At 31.0% G+C, this 25,520-nt stretch overlaps 1 protein-coding gene and 1 long non-coding RNA gene across 2 annotated transcripts; both read left to right on the plus strand.

Annotated features, from left to right (window-relative positions):
- Positions 1-259: 259 nt before the first annotated feature.
- On the plus strand, positions 260-15,713 carry LOC111699343 (uncharacterized). The gene is made up of 12 exons (XM_023469995.1): positions 260-510; positions 2,201-2,258; positions 2,915-3,121; positions 3,920-4,048; positions 5,741-5,860; positions 8,627-8,658; positions 10,846-10,955; positions 11,363-11,464; positions 11,955-12,097; positions 13,050-13,120; positions 14,909-14,961; positions 15,582-15,713. Exons 1-12 carry the CDS (start codon positions 375-377, stop codon positions 15,711-15,713), a joined length of 1,293 nt encoding a protein of 430 aa, XP_023325763.1. The 5' UTR covers positions 260-374.
- A 157-nt stretch (positions 15,714-15,870) lies between these two features.
- Positions 15,871-24,255, plus strand: LOC111699358 (uncharacterized). The gene is made up of 4 exons (XR_002764732.1): positions 15,871-15,894; positions 16,897-16,981; positions 19,606-19,803; positions 24,182-24,255. It is a non-coding gene; the product is annotated as an uncharacterized LOC111699358 (long non-coding RNA).
- The last annotated feature ends 1,265 nt before the right edge of the window (positions 24,256-25,520 follow it).

Genomic DNA, 25,520 nt, shown 5'->3' on the forward strand with positions numbered 1-25,520 from the left:
TTGTTTACTGTTTTATAACTACCTTCATCTTACATTACGCATTGTTTTAGAACAAACCAATTCTATTTCTCACGCTGGGGTGGAAATATTCTGTAGATTCATGATTTTAAAAAGGCTTAAATTAGTTTTGAAAATACAGATGATTAAAATATTTTCTCTGTTTTATTTCAACAATTTTTGCAATTACCCCACTCACGTACTTCGTGTACCCTTATCTCAGTATTCAAGCAACCCCCTTATAAAATAAAAAGTTCTAAATTTCAAAGTACTGATTACCAAGTAAAAATTACAAGATAAAAAGTACAAAGTACATCTAATTACAGCGTCAATAAAATTAATCAAGTTTTATTTAGTGAATATTTTTAGTCCTAGAAATGTATAAATGTAGAAGAGTTTTGCTTCGAAATGGTCGCATGTTTGTGTTAATAGTGTTAACACTGAGTTATATGATCGGTGAGCTGACCCATTTTATTGTAATGATCACAGGAAGCCAGTTAGCTAATGATATAGGTAAGCAAGTGATAAAGGTTTTTTTACAATTTTCTTTTCTGATAATATATTGAAACTAAAGAAAAAAATGATTGCACAAAGATTTAAATTTTGTGTTGGGATGAGAATAAGAGCAAAAAAGTTTTTACTTCAATTCTTACAAAATCAAAACATATCAATAACCACCACGTGATATCGAAGAGGAAGTAAGGAACGAAATTAAACTGTAGCTCTGCTTTATATGAAATCAATGATTGATCTAGAGATTCTCAACCCGAAAGTTCTGAATTCAGTATTAAGTTTTTTTTTATCAAAAAAATGATAAGTTTATAACCTAAAAAATGTGTAAATCTAATTTTTTTAAATCAATTATTTATTTAATTAAAAAACACTGACACACTAATCAAATTACATATTTTCAAAGAATTCAAACCCCAAACTGGCCTTAGGCTCACCTAATTAAAACAATTTGTAAGAGGCATATGAAGCCACGCTACCATGAGCAGCTCAAAACTACATCCAAGCCATAATACAGAATTTCATCCGCTTTTATCCAAGTCCGAGCCTTGTATTTCCAATTTCAAACTCTAAATTCTGACACAGCTTGTGGAATCTTCAGAAAGCAATCAAGAATAGTTTAAAGAAGAGAAAACGCACAATTTTTATATTAATTTATCATATTGCCAATGATTAGGGCTGGACACCCCCTCCCCCCTCCCCATTTTTTTAATGGTTTGTTAACAAGGGCCTTCAGTTGGATCATTCTTTTCTTTGCTGTTTTCTGTTTTTCTGTTTTCCCAAATGTTCCAGCCCTGTTCTTTACCGGCCGTTCTTTGTGTTAATGATCTATAACGGTTTCAGCCGTTCATTAACTGCCTAAGTTAACAATGGTTAATTGTTAACTGTTCTTGATTTTCACAATTGTTGAATATTAACCGTAGTTGATTGTTAATGGTAGTTGATTACTAATGATAGTTGATTGTTAACGATAGTTTATCGTAACAATGTTTAATCTTTTATTATGTTGAGTTTGGGTTTCAAATGTGATTTTGTAAATTCACGACATGGATGAAGTTCTGTGGGGCTCATGGTGACTTGCCACTCCCTCCCTCTTTCTACTCCAGACTTGAATTAATTAACGATAAAACTTATTTCTCTTCTCTAAGTTTAAAGTCATGAAGCTAATTGTTAAGTAGAACTTGAATAACTTTAATATTACGACTTTGCTAAAGTTTAACAAAAAAATGTTTCTTTTTAATTTTTAAACACGAAAGCGAGCTAGTTTAATTACAAGCATTTTAGTTTTAATTTTAAGCTTTTGCTCTTCAATCTACCATTATTCTCCGTTCTCAAAAAACTTATTTTCGAGAATTTTTCTGTTTGAAATGGCACACTTAAAAAAAAATAATAAATCCACAGGTAAACCTTTAGTCTCCGACAAACCGATGTCGAACATATAAAGTGGAGAGTTATCTACTCGACATTGGCGCATGTAGTAGGTTAAAATGTTTCCTGGGACATATGAGTTTCCACAAAATTTTTTAGCCAAATTGTTTTAGCCGATTTGACGTTTATTGGATACAAACAAACTGACAGACAATACTAACGTTTTAAGATGTAATTAAAAATTTAAAAATTCTTTATCAAATTCTAAATGCCACATATGAACGATTTATACTTACTTTTAGCTTTCTTAAATTCACTTTTTCAGAGTTTGGAGACGGAGAATGTTCTGGAAACAGTTTTTTATCAACACACTCAAATTTCAGGTTAAACAAGCGTGCTTGTGCGCATGCGCTATTTGCCGCAAAAATTCTTAACTCTTATTCTTTGCATAGAACGGTATTGCAAAACAAAAAAATAAGTAAAAATCGTACAACAAAAAGCATAATTTCCCAAATGATACCACAAGACAGATGGATATAGAAATTTATTCAGTTCAAGTTTAATAAAAATGTCCGATTTTTTATTAAAATCCGCGAAATAAAAAGGGACCCCCTGCTTTACCGGTATAAAATGTTACTTATTTGCCTCGAAACAAATAAGAAACATTTTGCACCCAAGATCATGAAATTGTGAGTAAAAATGTGGGATAAAAATTCTCTCAAAAGCTTTATCTGATCAAGTAAACATTTAAATCCATGTTTTCAAATGTGGCTTCTCTACAAAAGTGATTTGCGCATTACTTTACGACAGGAGAAAAATAAAAGAATCAAACACTTTTCTAGATAAAAAACGTATTTATCTTTCACATTATTAATCAGATAAAGCTGTTTCAGGAATACCTTTAAATGCACCTACGGTCCCTTTAATATATTCTAAAATATCCTTTATGAAAGAAAAATTATAAAAATGAAAAATAAAATAAAAGACACAACCAAGTAAAATGTTGTAGAGTCAAAGTTTATATAATGATAATTTTTAGTGAAGAAAATACCTTGGAACCTGAGGCTTCAGGGCACTCCGCCAGGGGTTCCGTTGACAGTAGTTCCATCAATAGAGGTTCCCTTGGCGGTGATAAACCGAATGAGGAGGAGAATGGTTTGAAAAAGGATTTTATATTTCATCCAGATTTTGGAACAAATACCTCTTTAAACTCAAGTTTTTGTTTTCTTCTCTCAGATTACAGCAGGTAAAAAATTATGAATTAGGAATTCAAAAATCTTTATTAATTACATACTGCATTGTGCATAGTGCATAGTGCATGTAAACAAAGTTGATAACTACATAAAGTTGTTAAAACAAAGTTAGGATATATGACACCTAGGTTACGTGATATCTAAACCGACAATAATATTTTTATGCATAATACAACTAGCTTGGATATCCAGCTTTCTCTGGAAAAAAAACTTTCTCTATAAAAATCGATCAAAGCAACTTGACTCTCTAACCAAGCTAAAAACAGGCCAGTGGTTCTCCCGAGTTCCCCAATCAAAATCTGAGGCAAATTGGTCAAGGGGTTCCTGTGTTATGTTCGGACATGCAAACAGACAGACAAACAGAGATGACTAATTTATATACATAGATACCTTTATATATTGTATTGTAGGGGGCTAATTACAAAGACATCCCTTTTTTCAAATTTAGCCGATATATGATTGAAAGATGTATGAAAGATGTACAAACAAGAAGAAAATGAAGAAAAAGAATTATAGAAATCTCAAAATATTTTCATCTGATATCATATAGTTATTGTAAAATTTAATTAAAATAAATTATTAAAGTTAAAAACATACTTGTACATACAGGATCTGGACTTGAGCACCTGTATATATACATTCTAGGTGTACTGGAGTACCTGTATATATAATATGTTCTAGGTGTACTGCAGTACCTAGCTGTACCTGGAGGTATACAGGATCTGGACTGGAGTACCTGTTTATACATATTTTAGGTGTACTGGAGTACCTGTATATATAATATGTTCTAGGTGTACTGCAGTACCTAGCTGTACCTGGAGGTATACAGGATCTGGACTGGAGTATCAACTTCTAGTTGGACCTGCATATATTATAATATTCACTATATCAGGAGTTTTCATGGGTATACTAGCAGACAGGTGAAATAGTTTACGTACATCAATATTTTTCTATAAAAATATAAAATATCCTTTTTGTGAAATTTCCTGTTTATGAAATATGCTAGTTTTGAAATGTCCTGTCTATGAAATGTCATGTCTATGAAATATGCTATCTTTAAAATGTCCTGTCTATGAAATGTCCTGGCTATGAAATATGCTAACTTTGAAATGTCCTGTCTGTGAAATGTCCTGGCTATGAAATATGCTAACTTTGAAATGTCCTGTCTATGAAATGTCCTGTCTATGAAATGTCATGTCTATGAAATATGCTATCTTTGAAATGTCCTGTCTATGAAATGGTCATGTCTATGAAATAGGCTATCTTTGAAATGTCCTGTCTATGAAATGTCATGTCTATGAAATATGCTATCTTTGAAATGTCCTGTCTATGAAATATCCTGTATATGAAATGTCATGCCTATGAAATTTCCTATCTTTGAAATGTCCTGTCTATGAAATGGTCATATCTATGAAATATGCTATCTTTGAAATGTCCTGTCTATGAAATGTCCTGGCTATGAAATAGGCTATCTTTGAAATGTCCTGTCTATGAAATGGTCATGTCTATGAAATAGGCTATCTTTGAAATGTCCTGTCTATGAAATGTCCTGTATATGAAATGTCCTGTCTATGAAATGTCCTGTCTATGAATTGTTTTTCTACGAGAGGTCTGAACACCAATTTTGCATATTTTACAACTTAAAAATACTGTAATTTGAAAATTTGAGAATTTTTGATTAAAACACAGGAAAAGGAATTGCAATTAAAGTTTTCTCTGGAAAAGAAATATGTTAATCAAAACAGTCATGAGTTTCTGTCCTTAATTATCGTTAAGTAGTACGATTAGTTCAGATTTGTTTATTTGAAAGTTATCTAAAAACATATAAAAAGTACAAACACCAATTAATAAACTTAAATTAATTCATCTATACTTTTATTAAAAGTATTATAGTGAATTACAATCTATCAGAAAAGAAAAGTATAACTTTCCATGAAGTAAAATATATATTTGGTATTTAAATAATTTATCCTGGATAAATGTCAGTCTATATATAGAGCATAAATGTTATTTTAATATTATTGAAGCATCGAAAATATAAAATGTATCTAGTACGGCGTCAGTGTCACAGAGATCCAGACAGCTGTAAAAATTATTAATCAATGTTCAAGACCGAGTCAATTTTTAACTTTTACTTTTTGTAGCTCTATATAGATCATGTACATTTTTTAACAGAAGTTCAATGTAAAAATTTAACACTGGTTCCTGTCTAATATCAATTGTGGTTTATCTATGATAGGGTGTGACAATTTTGCTGTAAAACTTCTCAATTTTATTTTGCTCATGTTTAACAATTAGTTTTTTTAACCTAACAGTGTTGGCTTTTTTTTTTCAATATAAAATTTGGATTTTTCAAAAAGAAGTTGAGACTTTGCCACAAACTCAAATTTTCTGATTCCTTTATTTTTTTCAATGATTTCAAACTTTGTTTATTTAATGATACAGAATTCACAACTTGAAATATTAAAGGTCTACGACATTGAGTTGTCAGGATGTCAGGATTAGAAAATCTGAGTTTGTTTTGTTTTCTTCTGTACAATTTTAAAACTTAAATTTAGTCAGTCAAAGAAATAAACGTATGTCGACACATACAAAATAAACTTAAATTTCAGGGTGTCAAGGCCTCATCTTCTGTGCGCGTGCGTGATGACCTACTCTACCTGCTGTGCACTCATGGGGGCTGCACACAGTTTTCCTGTTCTTATCATCTTACGTATGGGAACAGCAATTGGGTAAGTGCTCCATTTTCTCGGATAATTAGTTAAATGAAAAGAAACATGTTTTTTTTTTGTGAACCATAGCTGATCATAGGTATAACAGGGGGTTTCGAAAGGCATTTTCCCAATTTTAAACAATCACAAAATACATTTTTCATCGCCCAAATGGAATTTTTTATCAAATGTACATTTCCCCATGAGTCAGTTGCCTACAGCCCATCTTCAGCCTTGTGCAGCTGAAAGAAGGAGTTTAACAAGCCATACACAACGATACCGGTTTTCTAACTCGACCAGCATTGAGGACTGGACTGTTGTGGAAGATTCCTAAAAATTGGACCCCATTTTCATAAGGGGTGCAGTTATGGGTTACCTTAATGCCCCTTAACTCAGAAGGAACACAGGGAGCAATCACCTATATACCCTTCCTGTTACAAACCTTCTTATCTCTCTCCTACCTACTCCACAACTCAATGTCAAAAGAAGTATTTGGAGAGGCCTCAAAGTTTAGAAACAAGAAACAAGAAGCAAGAAGAAAAAAGAAAATTCTTGATTTAAGAGATTGGGGCATGGAAGCTGTCCCTCCCCGCCGGGGAGGGGGGGAGACGATCGCTCTCCCCCCCCCATCCTCGTCCCCAAGAAAATATTAGGAAAGTGTGTTTTTGCTAAGTCAAACGCAACTTAAGAGTAAACAATTCTATATAGAGTTCCGAGAAAGAAAGCAAGACCCTCATGGGTCGTTTAAATTAAAAAATCAAGATCCCCCCCAAAAATTTAATTTTTATTTTCAAAATCAGCTGAATATGATTGAAAGATGTACGAATAAGAAGAAAACAAAGAACAAGAAAAATAGAAATCTGAAAATATTTCCATATGATAACATAAAAATATTTAAAACAAATTTGTCAAAACGGAAGGGGAAATAGTGGTGGCTCATGGCTGCCGGAAGAGAAAAAGCTAATATTTGGCACGGAAGGGGAAATAGTGGTGGCTCATGGCCCCCTGCCTTCCTCCGCTCATTGTGTAGAGCTTTGACATTTCTAACTTCGACCATGTGATTTAACAGAATTCATTGAGTTGAGTTGCAACGTTATAAAAAAATCAGAGTTTGTGGCAAAGACTTAATTCCTTTTTCTTTTTTACACTTTTCTGTCGGCAGATGCATTTAAAATGAAAATGATTTTATTCTTTTGTAATATTAAAAAATGATGATATTTCAGTTATATTTTGGGTACGGTCTATCCTTCCTGCTTGGCATCTATGGGAGCAGCTTAAATCTGTTTGGTTTGGGTTGGAGAGCTGCTTATATACTTGCTGGAGGTTTAGGACTTCCGGTTGCAGCTCTTCTACTACTGGTAGGTCATCAAAGAGATACAGGGCCCTGTAAAATATGGTTATTAAAGGGACTTTCAACCAAATTTTAGGGATCCCTCTATTAAAGAGTCAATTTACAACGGTCCTTTGTCTGAAAAAAATTATGGAATTATCCTTTTTTTCTGTCTGAAAAATTTCAATTTCTCATTCCCTGCAAAAATGACTTAGAGGGTATTGTTATAAATCTTTCATGTCATCCTTTAAATGGAGGGTCTCTTGAAATTGTAATTTCTCTAAAGTGTTGTAACTTGTTAGGTTCATGATACAGTAGAGAAATATGTTTGCAAAGGAGTTGAGTCTTTGCTACAAAACTCAGATTGTCTTATCTCTATGTCTTTGCAACCCAATGTCGTAGACCTTAAATATTTCTAACTGTAGTTTGAAATATCAAAGGTTAACACCATCAGATTGCAAAATTATAGGGATTATGAAGATTGAGTGTGTGGCAAAGACTCAATTTCTTAGTCAGAATTAGTTCCCCGGTTACACTGAACATGTTAATCATACAGTCATTCATTGTTTCTTTAACAATTTATTTTTATAACGTTTTTTCACTAAAGATGAATAAAAAATGTACACAATTATTTGACAGAATTGAAGTATTCCCTTGCCTTGAATATTATCGTACATTAATTTTTGATCCAAAAGCAACACGTTAATAGATGAATGAACCATTTAAACCCAACCAAATAGATATAATAAATGCAGTACAGTCGTCTCTGAAGTCTCATCCTTCATGGTTAACCCTGAATGTGTTTAATGAATTGACTATGGATATTTTTCTATTTTAAGCAAGGAATATCTTATACAAATTTTAAAATTTTAGTGGTGTAATCTCATTTGAGATAATATTAATCAATAAATGTGGTTTATTTTTTTTGGTCGATTTTAAAAAAGACGCTATTTTTTCCGCAGTTCGTATTAAAATGTTTTGTACTTTATGCTCTTTTAAACAAGATGAGAAACAAACTGTAACAACAAAAATGGATTGTTAAACTTTCTTTTGCAAGAGATAATTGAATTGAAACTAGTCAGACCGGATCCGACCAAGAATATTGTACAAAAGGATTTAGTTTTAACTTTTAAACATTTTAAACATTTAGAACGGACATTATTAATTTTTTTTACAAATTTATCAAATTTGATCTATGTTTATATTTCAAATGTTTTCGGTCGTTATAAAAAGCTCGTAGTTTAGTAGTTCAGGGACCAAATTTTGTGAATAGCAAGAAGTAGATCAACTACTTAGAACAAGGTTAAACCACTTAAATTTGAAATGACGGCTCACAAGCGAAGTGGTTCGACTTCACCTAGATATTAAATAAATTTAGTCCGTGTGTTTTTACAATAAGCATAATATATATAAATAAGCTTAAATAAATCCATGTTTTTAAAATCCTNCTATCCCAGGTTAGCTGGAAAAGTCAAGTATTCTATCCCAGGTTAGCTGGAAAAGTCAAGTATTCTATCCCAGGTTAGCTGGAAAAGTCAAGTATTCTATCCCAGGTTAGCTGGAAAAGTCAAGTATTCTATCCCAGTTTAGCTGGAAAAGTCAAGTATTGTCAACTTAATTCAAATAATTTGCATTTAAAGAGAGCATAAACGATTTACAATAAAATATCCATTATCATTGAATTTTTTTTATGAAAGACCCAAAAGAACAGAGCATTTTCAAAAAAATATACTTTTCTATATCCATATTCAATGCTGATGTCTTTGATATTTTAAAGTTTGACTTTTTGGACTAAAATAATTCTTGGTCTATAAAAGTTAGTCTTGAAACTTTTAGGCATCAGTGACTTTAAAAAGTCGCAATGGCTTGGGCTTTGGTTTTACCTTACAACGTTACTTACTTTTTGTTGCCCTAGACATATACAATATAAATTACATTTATGCAATAGGATGGTTTAAAACGAGTTTTTGGCAAAATACTGCTCGCTTTGTGCACATATTGGTTCGTAGTGAAAATCAACATCATTGACCGATTTTAAAGAAATAAATTAAAAGTAATTAAGTCATTATAACAAGCTAAAATTTTCTAATTATCTTTGCAAACTATTGATCTAAACCTTAGATATTTCAAAGTTTGAAATATCTAAGGTGGACGGCATTGGGTTTGAAAATTAGTCTTTGTCGCTGAAACTCAATTCCTTTGTTCAGTTCCTTTAAAAAATCCAGACCGAAATGTATTGTAGAAATAAATCTAGATCTGACATTTGTCTTGTTTGGCATATTTTGGATTTTTCATTTTACTATCTATTTTTGACATTTCTACTTTTTCTAAAAATTATTTATTTAATTTCTATTTCAGAATGCATTCGTATTCCCCCATTTTGGTTTTTGATTAAAAAACTAGATCACAAATCAGGTCTGCATGCAAAAAAACAGCGAGAAATCTCTAGTAATAAAGTCAGAAGGCTTCTTTGGCCTTTAAGAGGGGGAAAATGCGGGAAAGGGGGGGGGAAAGGTATAAGGAGAGGGGGAAATGCATTATAAAATCCAGAATTGAGTTTCCCGACCTAATATTAATGACTTTAGACACCCCACATGGACCTATCACAAAAAATTAGGGGGAAAATTATTTTTTCTCCACTTTGGTGTTTGATTCAAAAAACTAGATCACAATTCAGGCCTGCATGCAAAAAATCAGAGAGAAATCTCTAAAAACGAAGTCAGAACCCCCCCTCCCCCACCGTTTGTATGGAAATGTGGACATTCCCCTTTAACCTATTTCTATAAAAACTGGGACGTTGTTTTACAAAATAAGTGACAATTATTGTAATTTCTTGAAATTATTATTAAATATAATTCAATATTGTTGCAAAAGTAATTATCTATTCTAGATTAGTGCTTCTGCTATGCCAATGTATTTTCAAAACGTTCTTAAGATATTTGAAAACCTTGAACTCTAATCATAATTCTCCTAAAAATGTCAAGGAAAAGGAAAAATAATAATTGATTCACAATGGTATTCTCAAAATCTTGTTTTTCCTTTAAAAATTGATTATTTTCATTTGTGGTTTTTCTGTTAAATTGATTTCCGGAATTATGCAGCGGAGAGAAGGAATAAAATTGACAAAATTATTCATGTGTAAAGAGTAAAGACCAATAAGTATGGAATATAAAGGAGATATAAACGACGCGGATGATGCTTTGCAGACGGTGCTTCATTTGAATAAGAAATATTTGTTTGATGTACAAATACCGCGTATGTGTATTCAGATTAGGTTATTTTATATATTACACAGGGAAAACATTAGGCTGAATAATGCAAACAAATACATTTTTTATGATGCAAAAATATTAGCAATACAAGCGTATTTTTTATAATATAAAGATTTAGTTTTAATTAACATGGTATAGTAAAAAACCCACATTTAAAAACTTAAAAGAGGACCTTAAAACTTTTTTTTAAATGGGGCACCCTGTCTGGTAGGGCGGGCCGCATCAATTCTATCTCCTTTATATTCCATACTTCTTGGTAAAGACAGAAAAACGGTAATATCTTCCTCATTGTTGCTCAGGTAAAGATGTAAAGACAGCCGTTGTGAATCGGTTCTGCAACTTTTTAATTAGGCGGTCCCTTGAAATTAACAATTCATTAATAAAGCTTTATATAATTTTATCAGGTACAAACCCTGGCAAAGATGGAACTGTTTCTGACGTTTCTTCAGAATATCGACGGATCTCTTTTTCTTCTTTAGAAGATTCTAAAGCATCAAGTCTTCCAATTTCCACAGTGAGTCCTTTTAAACGTGTAATCTAGAAAACAATCATGACATTGTCTTTATGTTTGGATTACACAAGTTACAATTAAAAATATCACAAAATCAGTGAAATGGAGCAAACAAAACTAAATTCTTGGTACAAACTCTGATTTCCTAATCCCTATATCTTTGCAACCTGATACATATTACTTTGTATTCTGAAAGAATGGCTTATAGGAGCAAAACTCTCAGGGTTTCAATTTTAAACTAACGTGTTAGTTTTTCATTTTTTCAACTTAGTTTTATTAATTTTCAAATTTTACATTTAAAAATATTTTTTTCACTTTCCTTTAATTTCCATTTCCTCTATGAACATTGATTTGATTTTAAAAATTCTGTGTACACAAAATTGTATATTGATCCTGTTTTCACTGTTCAGGGTTCAAGAAGGTTGTCAGCTTCAACAAGACGGAAAAGTTCTCTATGTTCGCTGCAGGGTGTTGAAACAAAAATGAGAAAACTTTCAACAAACAGTTTACAGGGAGGAGCAGGAATATCATCATGTTTTGCTTTTATTTTCTATAAGAAAATTTGTTTTTTCCAATAGACTATAAAAAAGACCTCCACATGCATATTTCCAGAAAAGCATTAAAACAAAGGTTTATTCCTTGCAACAAACACTTTTTTTCTAATCCCTATACTTTGCAGCCAAATGTCGTAGACCTTAGATATTTCAAACTATGAATTCTGTTAGATATTTCAAATCTAGATTATTAAGTTGCAAGGAAAAAGGGATTAGAAAATATATGTCTGTGGCAAACACTCAATTCATTTTTGGCAATTTATTATAAATATTTAGTTGACCCTCCTCCCCCTGCCCCTTCTTCTGAGAAAAGAGAAACTTCTTGGGACTATATCTGTTTATCATTCTTAAACAAAAATACTTGAATATTATAATTCCAAATTTGTTCCATCGAGTCTTGAACAATACATTTTAAACTCTGGTTTAAATATCTCCTCCCTCTATTCAGGTTAACCCTCGGAAGATTTCCTTCTGTCTCCTGGAGTACCCGGAGAATAGAACAGCCCTGGAGGACCGGAGTAAAGGGTTGAAAGGAGAGGGTAGAGAAGAGACAAATTCCAAATTAAACCCAGAACATATTTCCTATTTCAGGAAACATTTAAAATCTCTATTTTACTAAAGTAAACATAGTCGAAATGGAGCCCAGACAATACATCAAGTACAAACTCTATATCTTTACCTAGCAATGTGCAATGAGTTGTTTCGTTTTCGGGTTTGTTTTTGGGTTTTTTTAATATGAGAAGTTTTACAAATTTATAAATTATTTATTCTAGACATTTGTTTTTGTTACAATATGCAAAATTTTGAGCCTGTAAGAAAATATTGCAAAAACCGAAAACGAACTAAAATCGAAATTTTACCTGTACCTGTACCTGTACCTGTACCTGTACCTGTACCTGTACCTGCTTCCTCTATAGTATATTTAGTCTTTATGAATGCTATTAGCAGTCTGAACCTGAACCTGGATATTCCCACATTTCCAATCCATGGATTTAAGATCAGGGTTTAAAGGATTTCTTTTAAACACATTTCGATTCTAAACTCCCCAGTTTAGACCAGTGTGCATTATAACATGTTCATTCTCACTGTGCAGTTTTGTGGTGTGCATTTTCTGATATTTAGGTTCACTGTGCAATGTCATTTTCTAATTTGATTTGATTGATTTGAAAGAAGATTATTTCCAGAAATTTGTAAACTCTTTCTTACTTCATGATAATTGGTTTTTCTCCTTTGTAAACACGGAATATATAGACAATATTATATGGTTAAAGGGACTGTAAACACGGAATATATAGACAATATTATATGGTTAAAGGGACTGTAAACACGGAATATATAGACAATATTATATGGTTAAAGGGATAGTAAACTTAATTACAAGTAAATCGGACATGATACATTTTTAGGGAAACAATTTCATTTTCTGCATGATTGGTGGATTATATGAATTATTTGAAATTGAATAGAGCTTTTTTCTATATTATAAGGATTTAAAACTGTTTGTATGTTTTTTAAATTATTTTGATTTAAAAATGTTTCTCAGATCAATTGTCCGTTGTCTCTCTGAACCTGTTCTTCTTCTTCTCTTCCTTACTGCTAGTCTTAGGCATACAGGTAGTACAGGGAGCACCACTATAATGTAAATTTAAGGACTACTTGAAGATCGTCTTTGATATTTGATTAGCTTCCTCATGGAACAGAATCATGGATAAATCAGTATCAAAAAGATTTTGCACGACTAAATATCTTCCCATAATATACCTGATGTACGTCCCTTTACACCCTCTGTCCATTTTACTTCCTTACCCTTTTTATTCCCACCCCCCTTTTCCCCTTCTCACCTGGGGACGTGCCCGATTCTGGACCGCTTAGGCATGTGTGGATCTGGTAAGACACTAAAATGGTGTCTTGTGTCTTGTTTATGCAAACTGTATAAGGATTGGAAGCGTTGAGTGTCTCATTGTCTCATTCTTTGAATACAAGCGTATGCTGATGTATAATACCAGTGTATTCATGAGCATAATTTTATTTAAACTATGAAATGAGGCGTCTCAAAGTCTCAATGTCTCATTTTTGCACACATTTTTGATCCAGGAACATAGGTGGCTCATTGTCTCAATGTCTCATTTCTATTATACCAGTGTAAGCGTGAGCATAATTTTATTTGAACCATGAAAACGTGCGTCTCAATGTCTCATTTCTGTAAAACAAGCGAATGCATATTCACATGTTTTGATCTGCAGGAATAGAAGTGTCTTATGTGTCTCAATGTCTCATTTCTATTATACCAGTGTAAGCGTAAGCATAATTTTATTTGAACCATGAAAACAGGTGTCTCAGTGTCTCATTTCGGCACACATTTCTTGACAAGAAATATGTGCATATTCATACTCTTGTCTTACAGAAATGAGACATTGAGACACTTAGACACCTCTGTTCCTGGATCAAAGAGACATTGAGACGCTTGTTTTCTGGTTCAAATAAAATTATGCCTACTCATGTCTTGTCAGATAGATCATTAATGGTGTTTACGCTTACACTAGTATTATGGGGCTAGCTTATAATAAGCATTTGCATATACAATATATATAGAGGTTTACTTAGCGCTTGCTTATACAGTATGCAAAAACAAGACACAATACACCATTTTAGTGTCTTGCCAGGTGAACAAATGCCCAAGCGGGCCAGAATCTGGCATGTAATGTCTTCCCTTGTTCCCCTTCTCCTTCTCCCGAACCCCTTTTCTGAACCCAACCACGTGCGGCCGTAGTACATTTAAATTGCTTAGCCGGGTCAACCTTTCCGGTCCCAGTTTTTACTGTATCGACCTGACATTGGGTAATAAAGCAGACCTTCAATAGGACTAGCCGCGCGGTGCAACAAGGTTGACGCGGTCAGACTTTAAGTTGAATTTACTTTTAGTAAAGGGTTAGAGGTGCGTGCCACCTCTCTTCTTTCTTTCCCCCTTCCCCCCCTTCTCCTTCCTCTTTCTCCCCTTCTTCTTTTAATCCCCTCTTCCTTTATATCCCCCCCCAGCCCCACCGGACACCCATATCTTCACGCTCAACAGATCAAATGAAATATTTCGCAAGCTCTGGCATATTTTGAAATCATAAAGAAATAGGAAATTGTTAGATTCAATCTTTTTATTTCACTGCATACGGAAAACCCTTTTTTCCATTTCTCGGTTCAACGTTATTAAAGACGTTCCAGAAATGTTTTTTTTTAATCGAATTTTTATTATTATCATTATTTTTTTATGATTATTATTATTATTTCTTTATTTCTATTATTATTATTATCATTATTATTATTGTTATTATTATTATCATTGTTATTATTATCTTTATTATTATTGTTATTATTATTATCTTTGTTATTTTTATTTTTATAATATTCTAGCTGGGTATGCTTGGGCTCATAATAATGTCAACTATTTCAACCAATACCACAAGGTAATTCAATTTCCGCCCACGCCTAATTAACGTAAATTTCATTTAAGATTTCGTTTCTAATATGTTTTCTATCATAACTCCATTTTTAAATAGCTTTCGAGAAGAACAAATATTTCGAACATGTAACGGGGTAATTTTTTTATCTTGCTTTTTTGTAAATTTATTGCTATTTAATATTCGTGAATTCATTAATGACATATTGAAGAAATTTGATTTCCGAATTTTATTTTTAATGATTTAAATTTAAGTTTTAATCAGAGAAATAGTTTTGAAATCAAAATCTTGAAATCAATATTATAGTTACAATTCAATTCGAATTTACGAATTAAAGTTTACTAGAAGATAGAGATTTTAAACGAAGAGCCGGAAAAATCATGAAACCTAAAACAAATCGTAAAGACATTTTTCCTTTAGTAGTATTGTTCGGGACGCCTTGTTCGTTAATTTTATCTCACTTCATCGGCAAAATTCTTATAGAATTTTTTTAGAGTTACAACCTCTTGATCACTGTAGAAAATAGTTAAATCTAACAATTTTGGATTAATATTTTTATAAAAATATCTTTTTAAATTGTAAAAAATGTTTCTTTTATGTTCCCATTGTATGTAAAATGGATCTAGGGTATGGATATTGGATACTGGTTTATGCTGTGTTCCATCCTGGGAGGTAGCTCTGGAGTCCTGGTGGGAGGGTTCATATCAGATGCCGTCGTACAAAAATTAGGAACAGATATTATAATTGTCTCTTCATAACCCCTCTCCTCCCTCTTTTCAATTTTAACAATTGTTTTCAGCATTTTATATAAATAACCCGGTCAATGCGGTTGAATTTTGCATTATTTTATGAAATGCATATTTGAATTTAATTAATTTATTATTGAAAATATTATTAAAAATGCATATTTTAACAAAATAATAAAAAAGTGCCTGCACGGTAAGTTCAATAATAAAAAAGAGATTGTGATTTAAGCTGTTTTTTTTCTGAACGGCACTTTTTAATGCAGTTTTAAAGTGAAACGAACAAGCCAAAAGATGGTTAATTGGTACAATTGTAATTGCATAATGTATTAAAAAAAACCTTAATATCAGATCTGTATGAAACCAACATCGAAACATAACCAGCAACATTTAATACAAATTCAACTTCTAATTTCTAGTAAAAGCTAAGCTTTTCTTTTTTGAAGGTCACTCTGATTTATATCGATAAGAGCCGTTATTTAGATTGGTATGTCCGATTCACTATGGTGTCAATTAAAACTAAGTATGAGCAAAAATGGTGGAGTTATCCGCCTTTTTCAATGTCAACATTGATTATTTTCAATTTATACACCTGGAGAGAAAGAGGAAAATTATCAGAATTCAACAATTTTCCTGAAAGAAAATCAATTCATCGTTTTTTTGATAAAGGTTTAAAAAGTACTATTGTGATCGAACATACCTCTCTATAAATTGGCGGATCTTTTAACATTGTGAATTTTAGATAATATAATTAAGTTTAGATAATATTTGTTTAGATAATATCTGGTTAGATAATATCTGTTTAGATAATATCTGTTTAGATAATATCTGTTTATAAAATATCTGTTTATAATATATCTGTTTAGATAATATCTGTTTATAATATATCTGTTTAGATAATATCTGTTTATAAAATATCTGTTTATGATATATCTGTTTAGACAATATATGTTTAAATAATATCTGTTTTTATAATATCGGTTTATAATATATCTGTTTAAATATCATATCTGTTTGGATAATATCGGTTTAAATAATATCTGTTTATAAAATATCTGTTTATAATATATCTGTTTATAATATATCTGTTCATAATATATCTGTTTGAATGATATCTGTCTAGATAATATCTGTTTATAATATATCTGTTTATAATATATCTGTTTATAATATATCTGTTTAAATGATATCTGTTTAGATAATATCTGTTCCGTTTTCTGTTCTGAGTTTGTACCTAAATCCTCCTCATGCATTTATTTGTCTTCTTCTCTATTACTTCTTTGGTAACTATTTTTATATTGATTTATTTTAGTTTTTTTTCTTTTTTTATATAATTAATATTTTTGACATAAAAAACAAGCATAGAAAACAAAGGTTTCAAAACGTGTATAGCGCCCAATCTTAACTCATTAAGCCTGAGATCATCGTGATACGTGTCATATTAACCAGAACTAAATCAGCTTTAGTTAAGCGTGGGACGAAGTTTGACCAAGTTTGAGTTTGATAAGAGTTTGTATAATTCCCTTGATGAGGAAGAAGAGACGACTAATGATGATGTATTGAAAATTCTCTCAAGTTTCAGATCCAGAGTTCAGAACATTTTTCACGAAATCATCTTTTTCTTTCACCCTTTTTCTTCCATTGGGTTACAGATTTGGTCTCGGGGGCCTTTGGAATGTGTCTTAGGAATTAAATATATGAATTTGTGTTTATTTTTTCTCAAAGAAATTTGTTTAAACGACCTGTTTTTGTAATTTCAAGTGACCATAACATTAAATCCCCGATTAACAACGGTAACCTTTAAATCTGATCAATAATGTGAGAGAAATCTTCGGTTTTTAGTGTTAAATTTTTACAATTTTTGTAGCAGAATTCCGCAAGATAGAGAATAACAATTTTTAAAGTTATAAGTTTATTAGGGTATAGCTCATTTATCTTTAATCATACAAAGCTTTAATAGGTACCCTAGGGAATTGGACATCCCACTTAATAATTTGAGGGTCACTATACAGTTTCTTTTAAACGTGTGTTTTTAGGTAAATAAATTGAATACTGTTTAAAAAGATTTCCTCAAAATATTTGTATTCGATTTCATCGTTATATATTGGAGAAAATTTCTTTTATTAAATTTCATCGGGCCAAGCAAAAATGTTTGAAGTCGAATTTATTAGTTTTAAAATCATTGAACCATCTTAATATTTCCTTTAACATAAGATAGAAGTGCCCAAATTCGGTCAAAATTTTCTATGCATTAGTCCCCTAAAAAATGTAAAAATGCATACTTTCCTGTGAAATCTTCGCAAATTTTTACTAAATTTCAAAATTGTGCCCAAACCAAGAATTTCATGATTTCATCGAAGCATCGTAAAAAATAGGAAAAAATAGGAAAAAATTGGATCAATTGATATTATCAAAACTTTGTCCAAACAAGCACAGACTTTAATTTAGTGTAAGACATAAGACCAACGATTTTACTCTAATTTTGGAAATGTATCAATTAGAAATAAAAAATAAAAGAAGCATATTTTTGGCCGCAAATTTAAATGTTCTAATCCCTATATCTTTGCAAACTGATGTTGTACCCTTTGATATTTCATGAATTCTTTAATATCAAATAATCCAGGTCTGAAATATCAAAGTTTACGCTCACCATTAAGTTGAGGAAGATGTGGGGATAAGAAAATTTGAGTATGTGGCAATGGGTGAAGATAAGTTTTTGACAGGTTTTAAAAATTTTGTAAATTTTGAAAAATTATAATATGAGGAAAATACCGCTACAATGTTTACGATTTCTACAAGAAAAGCCTCAACCCCTCAGCTGGTAAATTCAGTTTTATAAATTACAGAGTATAAAGTAAAGTGAAAACTTTTACGAAATTAGAACATATTTACAGGGTTACCCACAAAGGAATGAGACTTTACCGATAACCTAAACTCAATAAGTATGACAGTAATAAGGGAATATTTATTAAACTGCATTAAAAATAGTTTCTAAATGTTAAAGTTCAGGAGATATTTAAAGCTGCGCGGCCGAGCTAGGAAAATAAGAAATAAAATAAATTAATTCCATACAGTCGTCTCTGCAGCCTTATCTATATATATTCAATCATCACATATATAATACCTATATGGAGGGATAAGTTTTTGATTATAGAGCAAATGGCATTTTATTTATGCTTATCTTTTTTACGCACATGTATAAGAAAAAAAGAAAAAGTATTTTATTTTGCAATCGGAATATTCTTTCAATTTTTTAAATCCTTGGGAGAAGACTTTTAAATTTGTTTTGTCACAAAAACAAAACAAAAAAGATTATCAATTTTTATAGCTTCTTTCTTTCGCACTGCCTAGCTTACTACCCTACTGCCCTACCATCTTGTTATTTTACTATCTTATTGTTTTTCAAATTTTCTATATTTTTACGAAACCTGAAATTAAGATAAGATTATTAATTAACTTTTTGAAATAAGCTCGGTTTCGATTCCCAGGCTCTCTATGTCTTAAGTTTCCGACGCTGAGTGTCTACTGTCTAGTGTTAGATGCATTAATCTTTCAATATATCATCCCAATATTCATATTTTCCATTTAGATATAAACCTCTCTATTTATTTTTTTATATCTTTATTTGATCACAATTTTCAAATCGTATATTTCGGTGCATTTATCATATTTTTGAGGAACATTTATTGCTTCTAGATATAAATACATAATGATTAACAAGTGTATCAAAGGAGAGGTCTTCTCGGGTTCCAGAATCTGACGCAACTGATTTGTGGTTTTATAATTTTCTACAATATATACATTTCTTTCTTTGTTTATTTGTTTCTTTGTTTAGTTGTTTAATTTTTTATTTAACTAATTTTTTTAAATTAATTTTTTTTATTTGTTAATTTGTTTATTTATTTAGCTGAGACCTGGTTCAGTTTGCTGTTTACAGTTCTGGTAGAACTAGTTCCTGTTCACATTAGATCTGTTTCCATCGGTATATTCCTGTTTATGATGAACTGTGTTGGGGGTAATCTTCCGATGCTTGTTGATCCTATATCCTCGTACATAGGTCTGCAGTACACCCTGTACATAGCCTGGCCTGCTGTACTTGCTACCAGTAAGTAAAATTATCAAAAACAATCCCCCACCTTCCCAGTATAGAATGAAACTAGCCAAAAATTCGTATTTCCTGATCGTAATACGTTAATACATCAACCTTTAGATTCTGCTATAGTCATAATCAGAAATTAATTAATTGACAGTTAACTAGGTTGAATTTACATATATATATCACGGTGGACTAAGCCAGTGGGGTCGGTCAAATAGGCCTAGGATTAGGCCGGGTACTGTAAAAAGTCTGAACGCGCCATGGGAGTTGTCATAGTTAGCCCTCCGACGGGACTATTCCAAGAAAATTGACCCCTGTCCTATGTTAGTCTGGTTAGGGCGACGTACTGTACCATATAGGATCGGGTCAGTACACGCTGTTATCTGGCAGGCGGGTACAAACTGGGCAGGTCCTCTTCGAATTCAAAACTACGGCCCAGAGTGATTGATATCTCTGGCAATTTTAAATGCTAAAACAGGCAGACCACATTTTTGGAATGGCAGGACTAGGGCTATTTTGTTATTATCGTTTTATTAATAATAATTGTAAAATTTGATTGTAAAGCCGTCTGATTAATTGTATACATTAATTCCAGGTCCATCTGATTAGAACTGTTTATTAAATAAAGTTTTAGATATGAAAGGGTTGGAAAGAAGGATATGAAAATAGATTTAAATGCTATCGACTAATCAGTTCTTTCGAAGAAAAAAGAGTTTGAAGATTGCTTCAGCGGGTTTGAATATTGGGATGAAATATTAATAAAAATATGGAATACCCTGGAGGAAATCTAGAGGAAAACAAACAATATCAATTCTATCGGAATTCAGATAGTTACAGAGCTTTACCACATAAATATTTTGTATTTCTAATATTTTATTAGATATGGAGGGTAACCCAAAAAAGAATGATTTAATTCTGACGTTATGCATTTTTTTGGGAAAGAAAAAAAGTTTAAAGCTGTAGGAAATCATGACTGTGTTAAGAAGGACAAAATAAAATTCCTTTGTTGTCTTTAACGTCTCATCCTTCGAGGGTAACCCTGTATTCCTCATCATCCAGGGCTACTTATTTTTTTGTTTCCTTCACTAAATCTTATTGGGAATAAATGAGATATCAATTTGTAAAATCTAGCTTGGGTATCCGACTTCATCAGGAAAATGAAAAACGATGAGTCTCAATCGATCAATTAATCAAAAATTCATGCAAAAACCGGCCGTGAAGGGTTTTTAACAGGTTTGATTTCAACCCTCTCTCCATTCTTTGGCACGTACGATTCCTAATGTTTTCTTAGAAAACCTCTATTCCCATAACAATTAAAATGAAAACATAACCAAGCAATGATGGCTTTGTCCGCTTCATAATTTTTATAATTTTGAAAAAAGACTATTTTTAATTTTTTCTACAAAATTCTTTTGCACATTTCCACTCCAGTAAAACGTCTAGGAATTATCAGATTTAAATACTTTTAAACATGAAAAATCGACAATATCTTCCACATTATTGGTCAGATAAAGGTTTCAAAGGTACCGTTGTGAATCGAGTATTGCCATCTTTGCAGGGAGGGTAACTTGATATTATGCATACAGTCCCTTTAAACTTAAGATTCCACAATATTACAAAAGGAGAAAAGAACATGTCCTAGCAGGACATATTTCTTTCCCAAGATATATGGACTAATAATTGTAGAAGACATTTATATATAATTGATGGATCGATTATAACTTTCAATAGGAGAACAAATTATGAAATTATTCAAGATGACAATAATCTTGAGTGAACAATGGTAGGACCTTTATGAATAATAATGTAATTTTCGAGAACAAACGGTTTTTTTTTCATTTCCTTCTTTTCCTGTAATCTAATTCTAAAATCTAATTTTGTTATTCCTATATATTTAAATAAAGATGTGTAATAATTACATATTTGATATTTCAAACTTTGACATTCGTAGTTTGAAATATTAAGGATTTAGAAAATACTTCGTAGAATTGTATTTCAGACTCTATCCGCAAATTGGGGTTTCCATATTTTGCCTTTTTTTTACTTTTCTAGGTTATACTAGGGTTTAAATTGATCCGTTTAAAAATGTAAGAGCATTGAGCATATAGCATTTTATAATGTTAACCGAACCAACAAATTTAAAAAAGGGTGTGACGTTTATGGAGCCTTAATCGATAAAAATGGTATGCTAGCGCAAACCAACGGTTTCTGTAAAAGTGTTTTAAATTTCTACTTTTAAACTTTAGATCAACATTTTTAGCTAAAAGTCGAACTCCTTATTAAATAATATATGAATTGAAAATCGCGTAATACAAAAAATTTTATATTTTTTTCTTTTAACATTTTTACAGTGCGTTCATAATTTTTCAACAAATAATTTTTATATTGTCCAAGGGTAAATTAAAATATTGCAATTTTATTGCATACAGCACACATGCACAGAATGTTTTGATTGTAAAACCTTTTTCCAATCTAAACATTTTATGCATTTATGTGAAAATTGATAAAACTGCGAAGAAATAAATTTAAAAACCAAAAATGCATTTTTTCATCATTCATAATATAACCGTTAAAAGGTATAATACGTGTTTTCACTGTAAAAACGTACAAGTTTATTTCAAATAATGGATATTTTTTATAATAAGAATTCACTTTCCCGCAGGAATAAAGTTATCTATTTCCTTTTTAACGCTTTCTGTTGCTTTGTTCTATTTATATGTTTGTATTTCTATTTCTTTTTCATTCATTTCGTTTATTTGATTTATTCGCTAATTCGATAAAATGTTGTAAAAACACCAAATTGCAGGTTATCTAGGTTTCTCCCCTGTAAGTGCAAAATTTATCTATCTATCTATTAATCTATCTATCTATCTATCTATTTATCTATCTATCTATCTATCTGTCTATCTATATATATATATCTATCTATCTAATTAAACAACTATTGTGTTTTTTTCACTGTCTTTTCTGAAAAAAATACTTGTTTTCTCATAAATTTCAAAATAGACTTTGGAGCACTCCAAAAAAAAACAAAAAAAAAACTGTAAATTCTGTTTAATAAAATAATCTAAATTTGAAATATAAAAAATTTACACCACCAGATTGGAAAATTTGAGTTTGTGGTAAAAGCTCAGTTCCTTTGTCAGAAATATAATATCAGAGGGTTTTCTTTTTTTGGTCGGTTTAATTTGTGCCTCAATCTTTAACGTAAAAACATTTTTTGGTCTGACTTCATTATCAACTCCCTTTCTCAAGGGTTGAAAGGAATTGTATATTTCAAGATATTTATTTCTTTTATCATGGTTTAAAACTATGAATTGGACAAGACAACTATAATACAACTTCCTATAAGCAAGAATAAGATCTATTTAAACCTTTAACTTAAACTTTATGTGTTCGTCATTCTTAGTACACAGAAAAACTTTATTTACCTATTATTTTTCCTATAATTTTCCTATTATTTTTCCTATTATTTTCCTAATATTTTCCTATTTTTTTTCTTATTATTTTCCTATTATTTTCAATTATCATAATTTGATTAAGAATAGATTGAATCAAAGACAGAATTAATTAACCGTCTTCTAAATGGTTTAAATATGGAATAGCGAAAACAATTTAATCCCAAGATTAATCCCGTTTGCCATCAATTTTTGGTCTACAAATAACAGTGATTCAAAACTTGTTTAAGCTATCACACAGTAAATGAGAAAAATTTTGTCAAACACTTTATGAAAACTTAATCTTTATAGTTCTAAAATAACCATGTCTTGAGGTACAGAATACAGACTACAGTTTAACCGAGAACTTCGAAGACATCAAAAGAATTTATAAAATATAATTTAATAAACCTACTGATAATGGAATGTTGCAAAGATTTAGTTTTGTAAGGATGTTTGTATTACAATTTCTTAAAGGAATTGAGTTTTTGCCACAAACTCAAAGTTTCTATTCCCTTTATCTTTGTATGCCAATGTTGTAGACCTTCGAAATTGTGGGAAAAGTAATATTTTGATGTCCTATTCATTTATTATTTAGTAACACGCTTTTTCTTAGCTTAGTTTTAGGAGACATTTTTACAAAGCTAGCCTCTTTCCAACTACAAGTCAATATTGAGTCAGCTCTCGATGCAAAAGGGGGTTTAACTTGATTCAGCACAAAATTGAGTCTTTGAGCCACAAACTCTGATCTTCTTATCTTAATGTCTTTGAAGAACAATGACAGACCTTCTAAATTTAAAACTATGAATTCTGTTAGGTCAAGTAGTCTAGCTTTGCAATATCATCCATCAACGATCAGGTTGCAGAGATATAGTGATTTAAAATATGATCTTGTGGCATTATCTTCTATTTAATAAAAGAAACTTTTCTAATCACTTTCTTTATTCAAGGTGGTGTTCTGTTCTTCCTATCCAGTATACCTCTATTCAAGAAAAGATCCTAGCTCCAGAATCCTAAGGAATAAACTTTTGATTGGTTATTTTATTAACTACAGCGACTTAACTCGATATCCACAGTATTGACTTTTAATTAAAGGATTTAAAGGGACTATAGACGTTATTCCAAGTGATCTTCATTTAATAGTCAAATTCACAACGGTTGCGCATGAGATTAGTGCAAAAACATGATAGTGAGATCATTAGAATTAAATCGATTTCATATATTTCATATATTGATTCAACTACACAGCATGAGAGATTTAAGCTAGCAATCTGACCATATCTATTAACTTATTGATCATATAAAGATTTTCAAGGTGCCTGTTTAAATCGGCCATGCTCTTTTTTTATATGGAGAATCACAGTCAATACAGCTCGTGAAAGTTTAATATCGTAGATCTGAGCCCACGGAATCTTTAGAGCAGCCTTCATATATCACAATTTGTATTTTATATAACAGTTAGAAATCTGAAATCTCCCAATTTTCTGATGTTGATTAAATAATACATAGATTAAATTACGTTTCTTTAAGAAATGAACTTTAGTCTGAGATTCGAGCTGAAATGAAGAATTTAATTCCCAATAATCCTTTTTAAAAATTTCCCAGCTCGACATGAAAAATCCTGAACGTGTAAAATAAGATTTAAATTGACTTGAGCCTAAAATCATTTGATATAAACGAAACTTTTTCAACCTATGTTCCTTTCTTTTACGCGAGCACTCCCTTTAAGTAATGAAATAATTCAAATTGTCGCGCAGGGGAATCCTTTTTGTTAAAATAAAACATTTACTTACTTTTCCCCTGGCTCCCTAGTCGTAAATTCTTTATACAGGGTTGTACTTTTTGAACTATAGTTATATTTAGTAATTTCATTAAATTTAAAAGATTTAAATCAACCATGATCATGCATTCGATGGAAAGGAAAGATAGTTTATTTAAAGAGTCAAAATGCGACCAAAGATATATAACTTAAAGCTGAATATTATTATTTAACAATGTATGATACAGTGAGAATCAGAAAAGTTTATAAAACTTTTCAAGTTCAGATTGAAATAGTCCAAAAAACGATAAACATGAGATACAGCACATGTGTAGTGCACACAGATCCATTTCACTTAATAAGGGATATACAAAATATTAGTAAAACTATTCACTTTAAATATGTATAAAGATTGCTTCTCTCTTTCCACAGTTTTCTGGTTCACACAATTATATAATAAACAAATTATTTAGTATACATAGATACGAAGATACAATCATTGTAATATTTATCTAATATACGTAGTCCAT

Source organism: Eurytemora carolleeae, unplaced genomic scaffold (assembly GCF_000591075.1).
Source record: "Eurytemora carolleeae unplaced genomic scaffold, Eaff_2.0 scaffold214, whole genome shotgun sequence".
NCBI classification, from domain to species: domain Eukaryota; kingdom Metazoa; phylum Arthropoda; class Copepoda; order Calanoida; family Temoridae; genus Eurytemora; species Eurytemora carolleeae.

Coding starts and splice junctions, on each gene's coding strand:
- LOC111699343 (XM_023469995.1), top strand. CDS start 375: ATGTATAAATGTAGAAGAGTTTTGCTTCGAAATGGTCGCATGTTTGTG. Junction 8,659..10,845: donor AGTCAAGTATTCTATCCCAG/GTTAGCTGGAAA, acceptor TAATTTTATCAG/GTACAAACCCTGGCAAAGAT. Junction 11,465..11,954: donor TTTCAACAAACAGTTTACAG/GGAGGAGCAGGA, acceptor CCCTCTATTCAG/GTTAACCCTCGGAAGATTTC.